At 55.8% G+C, this 18,874-nt stretch overlaps 8 protein-coding genes across 8 annotated transcripts; 3 read left to right on the top strand and 5 right to left on the bottom strand.

Annotated features, from left to right (window-relative positions):
- Window positions 1–897: 897 nt before the first annotated feature.
- On the bottom strand, window positions 898–2,622 carry BZA05DRAFT_345959 (type I 3-dehydroquinase-domain-containing protein). Its single transcript, XM_051481183.1, has 2 exons — window positions 2,154–2,622; window positions 898–2,098 (listed from the first exon to the last, which is right to left on the bottom strand). The coding sequence occupies exons 1-2, from the start codon at window positions 2,512–2,514 to the stop codon at window positions 996–998; spliced, it is 1,464 nt and encodes a 487-aa protein (XP_051344280.1). The 5' UTR covers window positions 2,515–2,622; the 3' UTR covers window positions 898–995.
- Window positions 2,623–3,006: 384 nt separating this feature from the next.
- BZA05DRAFT_330079 (shikimate) lies at window positions 3,007–3,924 on the top strand (the record flags this gene model as incomplete). Its single annotated transcript, XM_051480515.1, has 1 exon — window positions 3,007–3,924. One exon carries the CDS (start codon window positions 3,007–3,009, stop codon window positions 3,922–3,924), a length of 918 nt encoding a protein of 305 aa, XP_051344279.1.
- A 102-nt stretch (window positions 3,925–4,026) lies between these two features.
- BZA05DRAFT_469943 (ribosomal protein S5 domain 2-type protein) lies at window positions 4,027–5,989 on the bottom strand. Its single transcript, XM_051487874.1, has 2 exons — window positions 5,512–5,989; window positions 4,027–5,440 (listed from the first exon to the last, which is right to left on the bottom strand). Exons 1-2 carry the CDS (start codon window positions 5,686–5,688, stop codon window positions 4,088–4,090), a joined length of 1,530 nt encoding a protein of 509 aa, XP_051344278.1. The 5' UTR covers window positions 5,689–5,989; the 3' UTR covers window positions 4,027–4,087.
- Window positions 5,990–6,366: 377 nt separating this feature from the next.
- Window positions 6,367–9,005, bottom strand: BZA05DRAFT_330285 (type I 3-dehydroquinase-domain-containing protein; the record flags this gene model as incomplete). Its single annotated transcript, XM_051480527.1, has 2 exons — window positions 6,367–6,564; window positions 6,639–9,005. 2 exons carry the CDS (start codon window positions 9,003–9,005, stop codon window positions 6,367–6,369), a joined length of 2,565 nt encoding a protein of 854 aa, XP_051344277.1.
- A 204-nt stretch (window positions 9,006–9,209) lies between these two features.
- Window positions 9,210–12,442, top strand: BZA05DRAFT_10611 (fungal-specific transcription factor domain-containing protein). Its single transcript, XM_051478521.1, has 2 exons — window positions 9,210–11,917; window positions 11,982–12,442. The coding sequence occupies exons 1-2, from the start codon at window positions 9,414–9,416 to the stop codon at window positions 12,307–12,309; spliced, it is 2,832 nt and encodes a 943-aa protein (XP_051344276.1). The 5' UTR covers window positions 9,210–9,413; the 3' UTR covers window positions 12,310–12,442.
- Window positions 12,194–13,586, bottom strand: BZA05DRAFT_382114 (catabolic 3-dehydroquinase). Its single transcript, XM_051482075.1, has 2 exons — window positions 13,161–13,586; window positions 12,194–13,102 (listed from the first exon to the last, which is right to left on the bottom strand). The coding sequence occupies exons 1-2, from the start codon at window positions 13,224–13,226 to the stop codon at window positions 12,638–12,640; spliced, it is 531 nt and encodes a 176-aa protein (XP_051344275.1). The 5' UTR covers window positions 13,227–13,586; the 3' UTR covers window positions 12,194–12,637.
- Window positions 13,587–13,679: 93 nt separating this feature from the next.
- On the top strand, window positions 13,680–14,921 carry BZA05DRAFT_382112 (sugar phosphate isomerase). Its single transcript, XM_051482074.1, has 2 exons — window positions 13,680–14,552; window positions 14,604–14,921. The coding sequence occupies exons 1-2, from the start codon at window positions 13,755–13,757 to the stop codon at window positions 14,850–14,852; spliced, it is 1,047 nt and encodes a 348-aa protein (XP_051344274.1). The 5' UTR covers window positions 13,680–13,754; the 3' UTR covers window positions 14,853–14,921.
- A 392-nt stretch (window positions 14,922–15,313) lies between these two features.
- Window positions 15,314–18,873, bottom strand: BZA05DRAFT_366095 (N-acetylglucosaminyl transferase component-domain-containing protein). The gene is made up of 8 exons (XM_051481521.1): window positions 18,740–18,873; window positions 18,512–18,681; window positions 18,267–18,372; window positions 17,979–18,074; window positions 17,626–17,775; window positions 16,720–17,479; window positions 16,426–16,658; window positions 15,314–16,365 (listed from the first exon to the last, which is right to left on the bottom strand). Exons 2-8 carry the CDS (start codon window positions 18,520–18,522, stop codon window positions 15,448–15,450), a joined length of 2,274 nt encoding a protein of 757 aa, XP_051344273.1. The 5' UTR covers window positions 18,523–18,681; window positions 18,740–18,873; the 3' UTR covers window positions 15,314–15,447.
- Window position 18,874: the final 1 nt, after the last annotated feature.

Here is an 18,874-nt window from a genome sequence, read left to right as displayed (position 1 = left end):
GTGGGTAAGCTGGGGACGCGGGGCAGTTACGTTAGCAGCATTCGGTTTGGTCTTTCCTGGACATTTCCTTGTCGTGCTCGAGATTGGTCCTCCACGGAAAGCTCGACTGTCTACCTAGCTTCAAGCTCTCTGTAAAGATAGGCAGCGGGTATCCGGCTGTAGAGTACCGGTACATAGCTCCTGAGAACGAAAGCTAACTCTATCATCAAGTCGAAAAGTGCGTAGAGTACATAAGGTACGATACCGCAGAGTAGGTAGAGAAAATCCGTTTCCTCGGGCTGACGATGTCTTGCAATTATGAAATGACCAGTCGGTATGTACATCATGTCGTTTACTGGATGTAGTTCCGTAAATGACTGCACGGAAGGACGACGCTATTACATGTAGGCACAAGATATCACTCGCACACACGAATGACGAACCAAATCCACGGTTCCATGTAGTGAAACGATGCATCTGATGCCTAAGTAGCGATGACCATCTCCCATCTCCCATCGCTCGTAGGTTACGCATCCCTTGGGGTGGCAACATCGTCAAAACGGCTGAAGACGGCAGCACTGTTTTTACACTAGTTGATGCCATCGCTGCATGCATCGACGGCATCTCAAACAAACGGTCAATAGCCATCCATCCATGATTCATCCAGAACACTCGATCGTGGTTAATTAGATGGAGAATATAGTGAGGCTACGAGGCTACGTTATAGACATGTGTAAAGAAAAGGCTGGTGAATTGGTAGGCAACGGCTGTGCGGCCTGGCGGCCTTCTTCGGAGCAACGCTGCTTCTTAGTGGTGGATCTACTCAACTCCGGGCTGCGCATCCCCCGGTACAGCGGGCGCTAAGAACTTCCCGCCTGTCAACCCCGCTACGCCACATACATACTCCACAACCACGACCACACACGTAACGTGATGAATTCAACGACGAGCTTGATTTCCGGCCGCAGAGCTACATATATACAAATACACACGTGATCCCTCTATCTAAAGCTTAGTTATCCAACCTTCGCATCCACCGCCTGCGCCATAACCCTCTTGGGTGCCCTACGTCCGGTCCACATGTGGAACTGATGATAAGCCTGTTCCTTGAGGACATCGACGCCACGGGTGATCTTCCACCCGTTGAACCTCTTTCCCCGTTTCATCAGGGCCGTTTCCAGGGGGCGATACGCCATTTCGACCAGCACGCCGTTCTCGACCGCGGCAAACATCGCGGACGGAATATCCTCCTCGACGAAGTCATCGGCGGGAACACAGCCAACAATGATACTCGGTGCGGGGTCCGCGCCCGCCGCAGGGAACTCCGCAAAGCTGCTGTAGTGCACGAACGTGAGCGCGGGGAAGTCCTCCGCCAGCGCTTCGGCCTTGGCGCGCGTGCGGTTGATCATGTAGAGCGTCTTTACGCCGAGTTGTTGGACGGCGTAGCACGCAGCGCGGGAGGCGCCGCCAGCGCCGATCACGATTGCGGCGCGCGCGGTGACCGTTCCACCGTCCGGCCAGTTCACCTCGATGCAGGACTTGATCCCCAGCCAGTCGGTGTTGTCGCCGACGAGCTGGCGGGACCCGTCTTTCCCCGTGCGCACCAGCACGGTGTTGACCGCGCCGATGAGACGCGCAACGGCTGACTCGGTCTGCAGGAACTGGCCGATCTGCAGCTTGTGCGGGAAGGTGACGGATGCACCGCCGAAGTCCGGGCGGCTCATGATCTCGCGCACGCCCTCGTCCACGGCGAAGGTCTCGTGGATGCTGTAGTGGTGCGGAAGCCCCAGCTCCGTGAAGGCCGTGTTGTGAAGTGTTGGTGAAAGCGAGTGCGCTATGTTGTTGCCGAATATGAAAAAATTCCGTGCCGGCAGCTGCCCCAGAAGGTGCATGCTCTGCTGGATCTGCGCGAGACTCATCTGCCCCGGGGCGCCGGCGCCCGGAAGGAGCGCGTGCGTAATGAATGAGACTGGGCTGACTACTCGTGAGAGTTGCCCGTGCGTGCCCAATCCCATGGCGATCAGTGGCTTGTGGTGCTTTTGTCGGTGGTCGCGGAGGAATAGTGCCAGCTCGTGGGAGTCGTATTCGGTTGTGGCTAGGATGCTGAGCATCACTATGTCTGATCGTTCATTAGTACTGTATAAAGCTCGGTGGAATACAAGTGTTTTACGTACCTCCAATCTTCTCCGCCTGGATGTATTTCTCCTGCAGGACTGCATCCTCCAACCTGATGGCCCCGGTGGGGTCCGTCCAACTCGCCACGAGGATTGTATCCGCCTTGTTCTGCCGCAGCTTATCGACGGCCTCTACCGGCCAGCTCGTCTCGACATCGACATAGTCGCACCCAGCCTCCACAGCTAGCTGTAGCAGCTCCAGGGCCTCCACAGCCATCTCATCCGGGAATTTCCCTCCTTGGCTAACCGTCCGCACGGTGAACAGTATCGGCAGCTCCGAGTTTGCCCTCAGCAAACTGATCTGCTGCGAGACAAACGCCGGCGAGGTAGAGCTGAGGAGGTCGGCGCGGAGCTCCCACATGTCGGTACCATAGCTCAGCCGTGTAAGGTGCGGTAGGGAATCTTCGATGGACGGGAAGGTGAGGGTAAGGATGTAGGTCTTTTCCCCGGCGGCGTAGTTCTGGCGGAGCAGATCTCTGTACTGAGCTGGTGTGCCGTTTGTTGCCATTGCTTGTGTGCTTGGTGGAGCTCGAGATGGGGTTTGGAAAGTAGGTCCTGTCCTGTAAACGGCTACCAAAGGACCGACCTCTAGCTGCCGATAATTATACCTCTCTAGCTCTGTGAGCGAGTCACAACATTTCGCTGCTGGGCGAGCGTACGCAGCCCATGTGGGGATGTGCGGGACATGGGGACCTGGGCGGATAAGTCTTTCTCCGGAGGGGTGAACGGCATCATGTCATGTAAGAGGGAGATACAAAAATACAGAAATATCTCCTGTCTGCGCTCGACGGAAGCCATCTCGAAGCCAAGCCCACACTCCCCCATCCTCACCATCCTCACCACCGCCCTCACCATGAGCATTTCCACCCCCGAAAAGAAGTTCTACTACCTGGCCGGACAAGGTGTATCTCACTCGATCTCCCCAACAATCCACCAAACCGTCGCGGACGCCCTGGGTCTTCCCTGGGAATTCCAACTGTACGAAGCGCCCTCCGTATCTGCGGTGATCTCGACCTTCCGGCAGCCCGACTTCGCGGGCGGCGTGGTGACCATGCCCTTCAAGCAGACGATAATGCCTTATCTCGACCGGCTGGACGCCTACGCATCGACCCTCAACGCCTGCAACAACGTGTACCTCTCACCCACCGGCGAGCTCGTCGGCTCCAACACCGACTGGATCGGGATCCTGCAGTGTCTGAAGTCTGCGTCGACCGCGGGCGTGGGTAGGCCCGCGCTTGTGGTTGGTGCCGGCGGCGCGGCTAGAGCCGCTGTCTACGCCCTGTTTGCCCATCTCAACTGCTCGACTATCTATGTCATCAACCGCCTGGCGGGCGAGGTTGAGGCGCTGCGTAAGGACGCGGCGAAGTATGCGGCGACCGGCGGCCCGGATATCGTACACCTAGAGAGCGTGGAGCAGGCGAGGGCGCTGAAGCCCGAGGAGAGGCCGTACTATGTTGTCGGCACGGTGCCGGATTTCGAGCCGAAGACGGAGACGGAGGTGGCGGCGGCGGAGATGTTGAAGTATTTCTTTAGTACGGGGGAGAAGGGGGTTTTCTTGGAGATGTGCTTCAACCCGAGGAGTACGAGGTATCTCAAGGCGGCAAAGGCGAGTGGGTGGCCGGTTGTCGAGGGGATCAATATTATTGGCTGGCAGCTGGATCAGCAGTATGAGAACTGGGCTGGTAAGGACAGGGTGAAAGAGATCCCGCATGAGGCGGCGTGGGCGGCGCTGTATACTGCGGCGGACAAAAACCGGTTTATCAACAAATAGACGGGATGGTACTTGGGATTCTGTATGGTCAGATTGTACATATATTTATGCAGGAATGGGATATCATGGGTAGTTGTTTCTTAGATGCTTTGTCACAGACACGTGGTAGTATTCATTATTCTCTGCCTGGAAACGTAAACACCCCAAGTTCCCATTTCGCCATCTACAGCCTAAGCAGAACAGCGCCCGAGCTCGGTTCTGTCTCTACGATGGCCTCCAACAATTGCTCCTCGCTCAGGTCCATCTTTGCATAGTACTCCTCCATCCACACCTTTTTGATCGCCTCGGCCTTGTCCTTCGGCACCAAGTGGACACTGCAGCCGCCCCAACCCGCACCCGTCAAGCGGCTTCCATACGAGCCCGCCTCTCTCGCCAGTCTGCATAGCTCATCCAATTCCTCGCACGAGCAGTCGTACAGCTCCTTACACGACTTCTGGCTTGCATTCATGAGCTCGCCCAGTACCACAAGTGATTCCTCCTTCGGATCGTCCTTCTTCGAGGACTTCTCCAGAAGCCAGTACATCTGGACCACCCTGGCAGCTTCTCCAAACACGTGCAGGGCTCTTGAACGTAGCTGGAACTTTTCGGCGCGGATGGGAAATTTGGTCATGTACCGCTCCACGAGAGAGTCGACGGAGATTCCCAGTACTTCCGCTATTTCCTCGCGGGTGTAGCCCTCTTCCTTGAACAGTACACCCTCGGTGATCTGCGCGATCTCTTCGAATTTCTGCTCAAGAGACTGGTCGGATGGGTTTTTGGTGAAGTAGACATCCATGAGGCCCTTGAGCGTGGTTCCCAGCGGGCCAGTATCCTGCGGCAACGCTAGCTCGAGTTTCTTAGCCAACATTTCCGCCGCCAGCGTCGTCTCGACGACACGGAGGTTGTAGTGTATAGGTCCGGTAACATGCTTCTCGACCGTCTTGTATGTATTCGCGATCAAAAACACCGGCTCCGGTTTCGTCTTTGGGAACGCCACCGCTTCCGCCGACAACTCAGGGTCGAACGAGATGAACAGCGCACTTCCCGCGGACCCCAATACCGACGCCGACTGGTCCATCCCGCCCGAGTTCACGCCCACGTACCGCTCCGACACGATTGCCAAGCTCACCAGCTCCTTCTTGTCGACGGTGGCGACTCCCATGCTTGCCATGCCCGCCAGAGCGCTGGCGCACACGAATGCCGCGGACGACGAGAGTCCGCCGCCAGAGGGGACGTTGCCGTCAACTAGAATCTCCATTCCGGGCGGCTTCTCGGCGGCAGAGACGCTGTTGCGCCGCAGAAACTCGACCGCTCCGCGGTACCCGGCCTTGAAGTAGTTGGACCATTCCAGCTGCGTCGAGTCGATCTCCAAGTTTCCCTCTCCCGCCGCGGGGATCACAAACTCGCGGTCGGGGAACTTGGAGGCAAGGACGTTGCCGATCTTGATGGTGGAGTTTTCGGGCGTAACGCGGACGGCGAGGAGGAGATCGGCCTCGACTGCCATGGGGAGCACCGAGAAGAGCATGTAGTCGATGTGCTACACCGGATTGCCCGTCAGCCATCGCAACGCTCGCTCGCCCATGCGGTGCGCACCGGTGCTTGACTTACCTCGCCAATGATATTGACCCGCCCCGGTGCCCGCGAGATGAAAGACGCGCGCTTGCCATACTTCTCCTCGAACTTCGCGAGCAGGTGGTCCCAGCGCTCCTTCTGGTGGGCATGCGACTCGGCGGGATAGACGTCCTCGACGCCTTGGACTTCGGGGATGAACTGGGCGACGTTCATTGTAACTGGTGTGTGTTGCTGCCTCCGATATGGTAATTCTATGGAAATTCGAGGACTGGAGAAGGGCCGAGTGGGCTACTGGGACAGGAACATATAGGGTGTGGCTTCAGGCCTGTCGTTGCGGGGAAGCGCAGTAAAGAGCCGGGAGGGAGAGGGTTCCGGATAATTGCAAGCTGCTATGTATGATAGAAGTGGGCACCACATGGACATGGACATGCACGTCATGGCGTCATCCCGGTGCCTGTCAAAATGGGCTCCCGCAGCATTCACCGTCCTCCGAAGAAGCAAACAGGGCTACGGGCGTTGGGACACGTTTCTCGCTCATCGGTCCACGTGAGTAGTTGCCTGCAGTTGACAATCTGGATGAAATAGCGTGGATGGGTACATACGTCAGTAAAGGGTCCATCGGTCCATCGGTCCCTTGGCCGGGAATGGCCCGGTCTCAGAGGCTAATCAAGCGAGACGCTTTTTGCCGCGACTCCACGCCTACCGGTGCCCCGCCACCCCGCTCCTTTCCACACCGAGCTCATTCGTTATCGCTGACCTCAAGCCCCGCACAGATACACCCAAAGAACCACAATGTACTGTGTATGATATATGGACTAACCAACGCCACGCGGAGAGCAAGAAGAGGAATCGCAAAACAAACACCACCTGCCCCCAAATTACGGCAAAACCCTACTTCCGCTCTTGTACATAAGCCTGCTCGACCGCATCTCGCATCACTCTCCTCGGCGCCTTCCTACCCAAAAACAACTCGAACTGTGCAAAACCCTGCTCTGGCAAGACTTCTAGGCCATCGACTCCGATCCAGCCCTTTTGCGCCAGCGTGCGGATCTGGTGCAACAGTGGTGTAACCCGGGGTTTGTATGCAAGCTAAAAGGAACCGAACCCGACCGTTAGCTAAAAGACCCCTTGGGATTGGGCAGATGGGGAAAAGCAGTATGTACCTCGACGCATACGCCACCCGTGGGACTCTCGAGCCACTTGTTCGGCAGCGTAAAGTTTGCCGGCGGCGCACCCTGGATCGAGTGTGCGGGGATGCAGCAAACCACAATTGTCGGCAGCCGGTATCCGGTCGGCCACGAAACTTCCGAGTATGACAGGTATCGGACGATGCTGGGCGAACTCGGACTGGCCCTCTCCGGTGTTCGGTCGCCGACTCGTTTGCTGTTGAAGTACTCGGCAATCTCCATCGCGCGCGATGCTGTCCGGTTGCAGAGGAAGATGTTCTCCACCCCGATCTTCTGCAGCGCATAGATGGCAGCCCTTGCCATTCCTCCAGCGCCGATAACGAGCGATGTTGTGCTGCTCGTGATGGCATTCACTGGCGTCAGGTATCGCAGCACACACGTGCGGATTCCGATCCAGTCCGTGTTATCGCCGTGCAACGCCACCGGAGTTTTGTTGTCCGTGGGCCGTATTGGGATGATGGTGTTCACTGCGCCGATGGCACGAGCATGATCCGACAGCGTGTGGATCAACGGGATGATTTCGAGCTTGAAAGGAAGTGTTACACTCGCTCCACCGAATGCTGGGTCTTGCACCACCGTTAGTAGTTGATTGATGGTGGGTGTCTCGCAAATACGGTAGCTATGCGGCATCCCGTAGACTTTGTAGGCGGCGTTGTGCATAGCCGGCGATAGGGAGTGGCGGATAGCTGAGCCCAGAATGCAGAAATTGAGGCGAGGCAGGATGCCGCAGGCGTGAATGGCCGATATGGCTTCTTGTGGGGTCATATCCTCCTCATCTTCTGGCTTGCCGTCGATCTTGTCCTCATCGCCCGTGACTCCCGCAAGCTGCTGGCGTTGAAGTAGTAGTGTATGTGTCACCGGCGACAACGTCTTGTTGAGAGAACGCGAGAGTTTGCCCAAACTTCCCGTGTTGAAAGCCATCAACCCCGGGAGGATTCTGTCACCAGCGCTTCGCCGCTTCTCCACGGCGTGGGTAAACGCGATTGCGGCAAAGTTGTCCTGCATGCTGTTTGCTTTCTGGCCCAGCTTGACGATATCACATCCCAACCGTGCTCCTCGTTCATACAGCTGCAGCCGCTCCGGACTGTCCCAGTCGAAATTCGTGCCTTGTCTTTCGAAGTGGGCTCCAATAATCTTTGTTGCACCCTTCCGAGCCACCAAATCGGAGATCATCTGGGCATTGTAGTTTAGCTCCACGATGACGTATTCGGCACCGAGCCGAATGCCGTGATACAGAAGATGGAAGTATGCTTTCTCCTGGTTGATGTTTCCGGGGTGTGCTGGGAAACATCCTCCCTGGTGCTCGGTTTTGACATGGTAGACAACGGGTACCGAAGTACGCCTCCTGATGCAAGCGAACTGTTCCGCTATGAAGCATAGTGTCGAGAAGCTTCGGCGGTCCACTGCGGGGCTTATCGTGGGATGCAATAAGAAATCAATCCTCAGATCGAACGCATCGACAGTCTCGCCCAATTCCTCGAGCATCACCGGGGCACGGACGATGGTCCCGAAGGAAGGATTTGGAGGCATCCTGAGAGCATACGTATACGACCTCTCCTCGACAGCGGTTGCTACCGGTGCTGATGACGGGTGGGGTCCGTGCCAATCCCAGACCGGGGCCATTTCTCGCCGAAACACGAAATTGAGCAAGCGCAGGAAATCTTGTTCGACATTCTTCAGTGTGGGTGCCGAGGGCGAATACCGGCCCGAGGAAACTGTCGGGTGTTGTTGCTTGTCCCACATGTTGTAGAACACAAGGTTTGAACAGCTCGAATACATAGGCTCCCGTCGCGCCACTAAGCGGCGTAGAGTGTTCCCTGGGGGGTTGGGTCGCTGCGAAGGGGAGGACGCTGGCGACTGCGGCTGGAGGTAATCCCGAATCTCGTCTTCGTTGCGAATGATATGCACGACAGGCCGGTGATTCATCCACTCCTGTAGCCGCGATCTCGTACTCGCCGTTTCCACGCAGCCGCTGGGACAGACGATCACGGTGTCGGTTCCGTTTTCTCGCAAGATCTCATCCATGAGCTCGGCCTCTTTCGCGCGAAAGCCCGGCCATCCGTGGATGTTGACGTACTGCGCGATTGACATTCCCGTCGAGCCGACAAAGTAGACGTCGCCATCGATGAGGCGCCGGCGTAGCATCGACGACAGAATGACACCGATCGTCGACTTCCCGACGCCACGCAGCCCCACGAGGGCTATGGAGGCGTTTGGCGAGAAGGCGTCGGTGCGCGGACACGGGCCATGCGGGAAATCGGCTGCCTGCCAGTGCGGCGGAGAAGGTCGCGCCGGACTCGGTCCGATCTCGAAGTCGTGAACATCGGCAGCCTTTCGCTTCATCGGAGGACTGTCTGTGAGGTCGACGTGGTCGGTGGTGTTGCTGGTGTCGCGCCGCCATATCGTGTTGGTCTACGGTGGAGGCGAAGATAGTTCGTTGTGACCGCGGCCACACCACTACGGATAAATGCTCGACCGACCCCGGCCCGCCCTGTGTGCTCCTGTAGGTGGGACTCGGTTTGCGGGGAAATGAGAGCGGGCTCGCTACTGACACCCAGCAGTAGTCAGGATTGGCTGGCAAGGCAACGATGTGATTGGTGGTTCCTCGGCCCAGTGCCTACTTGGTATCCCTCAAGGGCCACGGCCTCCAGTCCCATGTGCGGTTGTTGCCGGTCGCCTCCAATTCTCGTTATCCGGGACTTCCGATTTATGACTATCGACGACAGCTGAGCTCGGGGCACAGAGATATCGATGAGCACCTCCGACACAGGTCCGGCTCAGAAACGACTTCGGGTTTCCCGCGCCTGCGAACAGTGCCGATCGAAGAAGATCAAATGCGACGGCACCCAGCCCATCTGCTCGCCGTGCACACTGCTGTCGCTGCGGTGCACGTATGGCGCCTCGCCCAAGAAGCGGGGCCTGGCGCCGGGTAGTGTTTCGGCGCTGGAGAGGACGGTGAAGCTGCTGCAACGGGTGCTGGGCCTGCTGGTGGTGACGGTGAAGGGCGCCGATCACGCTCTCGTCGCGTTGGCACAGCAGCACAGCGCGCATTTATTTAGCGATGATGATAATGGAAAACGATTAACCGTCGCGTGGAAGGAGGGCATTGTCCTAGCTGCATTGGACTCGTTTCAGGCCACCGGCTTCGGCCACTCGGAGGCTCCAGACTTGCCATCCGAAGTAGAGCCTCTACGGGCGGACTTGGATCTGAGGACTGCGCGCTTCCGTGTGGACTGCACCCCCACAGCCGATGGACCGACAGCTTACGACGGAGGACGGTCCCAGGCGCCGCCGGCCCCCAGAAACGAGACAATGGAACGACAATTCGTGGGGCCAAGTATGGATGTGGAGGGAACTGGCGGGGAAGGCACCATGTTTCGGTCGAACGAGAACGAGAACGAGCAGCTCGCTCACTCCTACGCCGGCTCGACTCCCAACGACGGATACGAGCCTCCGCCGGATCAGCATCTCTCACCGGTCCCCCCCTCACCGTCTCCCGCAACGACAGCCGCCGCCGCCGCCAATCACTTCCACAACAATACCAACTTCCGGCCCCATGGATACGATCAGTCTCCCTCCCATCACTGTCCCTCGGTCATGGCTAGTCCCGCGGTCAGCAGCGACATGTATACGGAGGATTTGATGCTCCAGAACCAGCTGCCCGAACCTACTCATATCCCGCCGAATTCCCGCATACTGTTGGACGTGTATTTCTCCTACTGCCATTGCTGGTATCCGATCCTGGATAAATACGACATTGTCCGGCTTCTTCATCATATCAACGCACCTCCACCTCCGAAGAGTCTGGATCCCTGCGCCCCCTCGCAAGTTGATTCCGGGAAACGGGCCTTGCTTTATGCGGTGCTGTCACTGGCATCCTCCCAGATGGAGGGCCTTGCCAGGCATGGTGGGGAAGCAACTTCGCCTGACGAGATGATCGCTACAACCTCTGCAAGGTTGTATGCTTCCTCGCAGAAGCTGCTATTTGAATCTCGGGAATACGGCATGGAGCATGTCCAGTGTCTTCTGATACTTGCTCTCCTAAACATCTCCCAGCTTCATCTTAGCACGGCATGGCTGCTCGTCGGACATGCAGGACGGGTCTCGCAAGATATTGGCTTGAATCTAACAGACCAACCTTTCGGCCGGCGGACTTGGCTCGGGTTTTTGGTGTTGGAGTCGTTGATAGCTTTTTGGTTGGGCAGGGAGCCGCAGATCACCGACGATGACTGGCGAGTTTTACCGGTGTCCGAAGACGGATGGGAGGAGTGGGATTTGTGGAATGGTTCTTCACTGTTTGAGGTCCGGACCGCGGGCCACGTCGAGCATGAGCCGGCCCACATCACATCGGTCTTCAACCAGCTCGTCAAACTGGTCCAGATTGTACGGCTAATAGCCAGTCTGTCGAGTCAGACTGCACAACAGTATTTGGACGCGGACGGCCGACAAACAGACTTGCTACAGCGACTCCGTGTTTGGGCCCGAGAATTGCCGTCATCATGTTCGCTCAGAGCAAGTTACTCCGACATGCAACCCTCGAAGACATCGATACCGCATGTCTCGAATCTGCACCTCCTGTACTTACAGGCGCTTTTGCGACTTCACCAACCTCCACTAATCGACCTCCGTGGGATGTTCGATGACGAGCCTATCCGGGCGGTCAAGCAAGCTGCGATTTCTTCCGCTGCAAGTATCTTCGAGGCCTACAAGTCTCACCGGTCCTTTGCATCTGCTCCGTGCACATTCATCCATTGTGCGGCATTCATATCCAACGACCCCATGGCCAGGGACGACAGCAGGATCCCCGGCGAGAATCCCACCGCTCGAGTTGCAAAGATCTTCAACGAGGATCTCTTGAAATTTTGCACAGTGGAAGGTTTTACACCAGGGAAAGCGTTGCTGAGAGCGTTCAACACGGAGGGATCGGCCATCCACACTTCCCACATCGCGATGTCACGCATGGACGAGCGGATTATTTCGCGGCCAATGTCAATCCAATCACCGTATCTGCCAGAAAACAATCCGGTCAATCCTTCCACCGGTAGCATGATGCAAGACATGTACTCTCCTTCAGCGCCAATCCGAACCGCCGAGCTCCAAGAGCGACCGATCCAGCGGCAAACGCTCGCGATGTCGCTCCGCGAAGAAGACCTGAACGCCAGCAACATCGCGACACAAAACTCGACCAGCATGTTCTTCTCCAAGCCGAGTCCGGGCACGCTGGACGATGAGTTTGGAATGTTTGACCTGCCATGGTGAGTTCGCACTGATATTGCTCCCATTACTCACGACTCACTTGCTGACCACACTCGTACACAGGGCCCACAATGGCATTCCCGAATTCATGCAGAACCTTGGGTACATAGGATTTAGCCCAGAGACCAGTATGGATATGCAACATCAACAATCCACCCCCCATGGACAAGGTCAGGGCCAGGGCCTTGTGGAAGGGCAGAACGTTAGCATGGGTGGTGTGGGCGAAGACGACACGTCCGGTCACAACAGCAATATATATGCTGGGCGGGGATTGAACACGGTGCTAGAGCAATACTTGGGTGAGATGTTGGGGGCTGGGAATGGCAATGGGAGTGGGAGTGGGAATGGGAGTGGGAATGGGGGTGGGAATGGGAACGGAGGAAATGGATGATCCGTTCTGTAAGGTATACTATTTTTGGGCTCGCCTGGTTTCTGGGTTATGTGCGATGATTGTTGGACTATTAGGCAGTGATGGATGGATGGACTGGTGTTTGGCGTTTACTTCTATGGTGCGTTTTGGGTTTTGTCTTGTTCTTCCACACAGCAGGGCTTCACTTTACTTTCAAGACACCGACTTTTGTGGTTGCAATTGTTTGCTCGATTCGATTCCCTACCACAATACTACTATATAGGACCAGCCTGCCACGCAGTATGAAATGGTGGTACAAAGATATATACAGCTAATGAAATTCCTTCCCTTCCTCGCTCCCCATCACAATCTAGCCTCTGAGTTCCTCCGTCTCCATGCCCACAGCCTCACCCCATTTATGAGCCTCACCGATCTTCGCGCCCTTAAACCTCGGCAGCTGGAAGACGTAACCGATCGCGGCCTCGTAGCCATAGGTGCCCAAGCCAGCGATGACAGCGACGGCCTTATCACTGAAGTAGGAGTGATGTCTGAACGGCTCGCGGCCATGGACATTTGAGATGTGCAGCTCGATGAACGGGATATCGACACCGGCGATGGCATCGCGCAGCGCCACAGAGGTGTGCGTAAACCCGCCGGGGTTGATGATCACGAAGTCGACCTTGTCCAGCCGCGCTTGGTGCAGGCGGTCGATAAGCGCGCCCTCGTGGTTCGATTGGAACGTGCTCAGTGTCGCCCCGTGCGCGGTCACTAGTGCGTTGCATGAGTTCTCGACGTCGGAGAGCGTCGTGTGCCCGTAGATGTTGGGCTCGCGGGTCTAGACGGCGCAAGGTTAGCGGAGGTGGAACGTAAGAGCTGGAAGAAGGTTAACATACGCCGAGGAGGTTAAGGTTAGGGCCGTTGAGGAGGAGGAGCTTGGGTGATCTGGGTGCTTCGGACATATTGGCGGTGTATGGAGTGGAAGAGTAAACTGGAGGATAATTCTGCGGTAAGGAAAGAATTCAGGCTGGCTTTTGTCGTTGTCTGTTTGTCTGTTTGCTTGACCGGATTTCTGAATCTCCAGCTACGGTGATAGATGGAGATATACATTTTCGGTGAAGCTCGGCCAAAACGTTGCCGGCGCCAGCGCCGCCCCCGGATTATTCCAAATCCCGTTGCTTTTTGCTTAGCCGTCCCCACCGCGTCAACTTCGCGGGGTCGGCTATCAGGGTATTGCGGAGTCTGACACCGTGGGGAGCGCGAGCGGGGAACGGGCAACGGGCGATCCGTTGTCCAGGATCGGTTGTGTTCGTTCCACGTCGTTGCCAGAATAGTGAAGATCCGGGAAAAGTCTTACCCAGCTAACTACAGCCCCACATGCTAATGAGCAACACTGTACCCCACTATGCATACCAAGAAAAATGCCATAAACATCGCATTGTGCCATCTTCAGACAGTCGTCGAATAATACACAAAGAACGCAAGCAACCATGACCGGAAAACTAGTTGACCGCTTCCCACTCGCGATTGCGTCCATGAGCTTGGGCCGTGCGGCGCACCACGACCTCGAGACCAAGCTCTCCGCCGCGGCCGCGGCGGGCTTCAAAGGTATCGAGGTGTTCTACGAAGACATCAAGCTCCCCGCGCGGGCGATGAGCACTGGTACCTTCGAAGAGAACCTCCTCAAGTCAGCACAGACGTTCCGCGACCTCTGCGACAAGTACTTCCTCGAGATCTTCGTTCTGCAGCCGTTCAAGAACTACGACGGCCTGCTGTCACCGCAGCGACACGCCGAGAAGCTCGCCAAGCTTCGGCACTGGCTGAAGATGGCCAAGGTCCTGCGCACCGACACGATCCAGATCCCGAGCATGTTCCACCAAGACCCCACGGTTGCCACTGGCTCCGAGGACAAGATCGTCGCGGACCTGCGGGAGGTCGCCGATATCGGCGCCGAGGCGGGCATCCGGTTCGCGTACGAGACGATGGCGTGGGGCGCGCACAGCGATACCTGGCAGGACGGCTGGCGGATCGCGCGCAAGGTCGACCGGCCGAACTTTGGTATGTGTCTGGATACGTACCAGATCCTGGCGCAGACGTGGGCGGACGTGACGGCGGAAGGCGGGCGGCGCGAGAATGCGGACGAGAGGATGAGGGTCGACTTGAAGGAGCTCGTCGACACCCTGCCGCTGGATAAGGTGTACTATATACAGCTTTCGGACGCCCAGAGGCAGGAAAAGCCGATCAATGCCGCACATGAGTGGTGGGATCCGAAGATGAAGCCCAATATGGCGAGTTCTTTCTTCGCGGCTTAGTTAGGTACCACGGCTAACATGCGGAAGATCTGGTCGAGAAATGCGAGATTGTTCCCCTTCGAGGAGAACCTCGGGGGTTACATGCCCGTCCTGGAAATGTTGGAGGCCTGGATCTTTGATTGGGGCTACAGAGGTTGGGTATCGATGGAGCTGTTCAACAGGTCCATGTCTGATCCTTCTCCGGGTATTCCCGAGAGCCATGCAAAGAGAGGAGCGGAGGCATGGAGGAAGTGTGTCAAGGCTTTAAAGTTGGATGAGAAGGAAGACGACGCTTGAGAAGCATACTTTGTAACTGTGGTTATACATTGACGTCACGTCAAATCACTCGTGGTATCAAGAGCTGGCCTTCACTTCCATTGAAATGATCGACTCCGACATATTGCCATACCTAGTAATAGGTCGCATGCAATCAATGATGGAACCAAAATAAAAATAAGGCCGATCCACGGCTATGATTTCTATCTTCATAACAGAAAAGGACGCTTCCGGAAGCATACGCATACCAAAACTCTGTAATTCCGAGTTGTAGCCCGCGCATGCTATCCGTAAAAAACTGGGGTCTTTCTAAAAATTCTATAATATCTACAGACGTTTCGAAACGGCGAGTCCGTCCCCTCAGACGTTCTCGGGGGTGGTTGTCTGAGTACCTATTAGGTGCTGGCAAATGAGTGGTTTTTCTGCGGGCATTGGAGATCAGGCGGACCAGATGGGTAGCATTATTGGTTCGTTTCAATGATGGAGAACAACTCATTAAGTATCTGCTATGAAGTCCAAATCACCACGAGCCAAACATCGTCTGTAGTCATCGTTCATAAAGTAAGGAAAAGAAAGAACATTAAGCACATAGTATCCACAGGCCGCATCCTCCCTCTCATCCTCTCCCTCCCCCCGTCAACTTATTCCACACCTCCATAACCCCCGCCCTCTTAGTCGGCAACATACTATACTGCATAGAATATAGATTCCTCCTATGAATCGGCGGGACGGCCTTCCCGGTGAGCAAGCAGAGTATGACTCTGGCCGAGACGTAATGGCCTTGGAGTCTACTCCCGAGCTGCGAGTACTGTCTAAACATGGCGCCCAGCGGGAGTGGCGTGCTGCGCAAGCGGATGTAAGCTGTTGGAGCCGTGTCTCCCAGGTCGTGCCGGAAACGACTGGACACGTCGGGAGTGTCCATGAGCTCAAATTTTATTCCGCCGGGCAGTCGCTTGGAGTCTTTGACGCGGAGCATGAGGGCGAAGAGCGGGAAGTGGTTTAGACATGCGAGGAGGGTTTCGAGGCCGGCTTTAAGGATTATTATGGCCATGCGCGCGGATGCGAAGAGGCAGTAGTAGACGAAGACTGTGGGGAGGAGGAAGATTAGGAGGGTGAAGAGAATGGTGCCGATCAGGAGTTGATCCAGCTCGTAGTCGCAGGAGTCAATGCGTTTGCGCAGGACGTTGATTTTTTTGCCGCGGAAGAGGTGGAAGAGGGAGTAGATTATGCTGAGTTGCCAATTGTATATACGGGCTGAGGAAATGTAGAAGCTGTAGATATGGAGGGTTAGGATGGAGAGGAGGTCGGAGAAGAGGGCAATTGGCATCGAGGCGCCGGCGAAGGAGGAGATGCCGATGGCGTAGATGATTTGGGGGAGGTAGGGACTGATCGAAGCGGTGATCTCGGCCCAATAGTTGAGAACCCATCTGAAGAAATCACCGAGGAACTTGTCTAGCTCTTCGTTCAGCTTCAATCCTCCCGGATCTATTAAGAGCCATTCTATTGTGCGGCCCATCCCTTCGATGGTGTATGTCTGAAGAACTAGTTAGCACTCGTCCACCATCCTCACGCAGCGCGGCCTGGGGAGTTTTACTTTTAGGTAGTAATCAATACTCTGTGCAACGACATTGGCATTTTCGATGATGTACGACCCTAAGGCGATACCGATGATGATATCGTTTGCCACCAGCCACAGGCTGTTGTAGAACCGGATGTAATCCGGATGAGAATTCGTTGCTCCACCCCAATCATCTTTGCGCCGACGTACGGTGATATACTGTAACGGCCAATAGCAAAACTGCTGCAGGCGGATATCAAACTGTTGAGCTATGACCACAAGTTAGCTACTGCATCCACGTGCCTTGAACGGATAGCTAGTGATATCTACCTGTAGCAGAAATATCCTTCAGCGCCGCAAAATCCGGTTTCGCCCTCCACTCTAGGACCTTCAAAATCAAATTCGCCAACGAGCGCCAGAACAGGATGATTGCGACAAGGGTATTCTTGACGAATGGCCATAAGAACTTCGCTGTCTCCACACACATGTGAAGCGTAGTTCTCCACGCCGAGGTGGCCGACTCAACCACACGCTCACTGACCGAGAGCGCCCTCCGCAGCCTTCGGGAATTCAAGAGTTCCACATTGATCCTGAGCAGCTCCTTGGTTTCGTGCGCGCAATTGATCTGATGGATGATAGTCGGCAGACCGCGCTCCTTCTCCGTCGGAGCGTGCTTCGTAACAGTGTGTAGCTTCAGCTTCTCCACGAGCTCAACTTGCTTCTTGCTCTCCGTGATTTCCTCCATGTCGTCACCATCGCTCGGCTTGCTTCCCGCCTTGTCTTCCAATGCCAGCGAGATGGGCGTCAACGAGTGATATTCCATCTTGTAAGGATTTGGCTCTTCGAACAGAATGACTTGTAACGTCACCCCACTGGACGGCGGACAAAAGATCTGCGGGTAGCGACTCGACTTGTGCGTGAAGGCATAGATATGGTCCCGACGGAACACGGTATCGGGAGTAGTATTGCCATTGACCTCGCCCAGCACATGCAGCGCCGACTGCCCACAGACATCAAAGATGCGTTCCACCGAGTGTCGCGATTTCCGGAACAGAGATTGCGTTCGTAATTCGTTGTCTATTCTTGTGCTCTGTAAACCCAACACCAACACAAATCGGAGCGTCTTCAGTCAGCCAATTGCACTTTCCCATATACTACACAAAGAACGATGACGCTTCCAAAAAGAAAAGAAAAGTAAGAAACCCCCATAAAAATCAAAGAAGAATTTCATCGCACATTAACCCCGTTAAGAATCGCAACCACAAAGATATCCGTCTCCGAATTCCGCCAGCCAACTAGTATTCCCGCTTGATCGTTGCGCGGGAAGTCCAGCGGCCAGAATATTCGCATCAACACGTCATTTTTGGACCCCCCCATTGAATATCCCTCCTCTTGTGTATGCGCACTAGAAACTGCCCCTTCTCCGTAGCTGTTCGCGGGCTGAGATGTTGCCGCCTCGAGAGTTCTGTGGGTAGTAGCGCCGATAGGTTAGCTTTCGCCGTCTGCGCTGATCGAGCGGACTGGTGTAGAAGCAGGAGGAGTAGGATGAAGGGGTGATGACGAGGCGCTGGCAGACGGACGGAACGAACCTCGTTGGCTGCCTCGCGGGCGACGATTCGTTCGATAGGTATACAGAACAGGAAGAAGAATATCGATAAGATCAAGAAGCCTTTCGTTGCCCGGCCCTATTTATTTTCCGCACCCAGTCAGCCGATGTCTCTGGTGAAATCTTGAAACGTTTCGGCGTCGTTTCGGAGGTGTCATTGCCCGCGGAGAAGGCGGCGGCGGAGTGTGCGCGACAAGACCGATGAGACCGACGACCTGTCTTCTTATTCCAGGGGGCACGCTCATGAGGGCGCGCGAAGGGATCCACGAACCACAACTCCGTGTTCCCAAGCAAACTTTGCAAGTTCTACCGCCTGCGTGATGACAGCGTAGCGAGCTGTGATATAACCGGCAATGAAGACTATGATCGCAAACAACCTGTTCGTTTCGTCCCGACGTCGGACGGTTGATTAGTGGCAGTTTTTTGTTGGGTTGGGGGCGTATTGGGGTTTCGGGGGTGAAAGGGCAGGCAGAAGCAGGCAGAGGAGGCGGAACTTGGCTTCTCGGGTTTACTCACAGAGGCCGCATCAAAAGCTAAAGTCATGGAAGAACTTGGATCTTCCTGACCAGGTCGTTGACGGATGAAGGGCCAGTTCGCCCGAATCTATAGCGGTATTGGGAGCATGTAGATGTTGGATGGCACGGAGGAGAGGAGCGGACGAGGAGCAAGTTCGTTGTTGTTCGGTACTTGGTGACACTAGAGTTACAGCAAGCACTTTGGTTGGGACGTGGCAGGGATGATCACCACAATATTATTTTGGCTCGACAGATGGGGACTAGAGTGAGATGTGGGATGAGGTAGCTAAGACTGCGCACGTTTTTCTTTGGTTCGTGAAGAACTGTGAAGAATTCACCATGGAGCGATGGAGGCGGGGGTGGG

The sequence above is a fragment of the Tricharina praecox genome (genome assembly GCF_024521635.1).
Source record: "Tricharina praecox strain CBS 144465 chromosome Unknown BZA05scaffold_1, whole genome shotgun sequence".
Lineage (NCBI taxonomy): Eukaryota > Fungi > Ascomycota > Pezizomycetes > Pezizales > Pyronemataceae > Tricharina > Tricharina praecox.
This window is presented reverse-complemented; position numbering and strand designations above follow the sequence as displayed.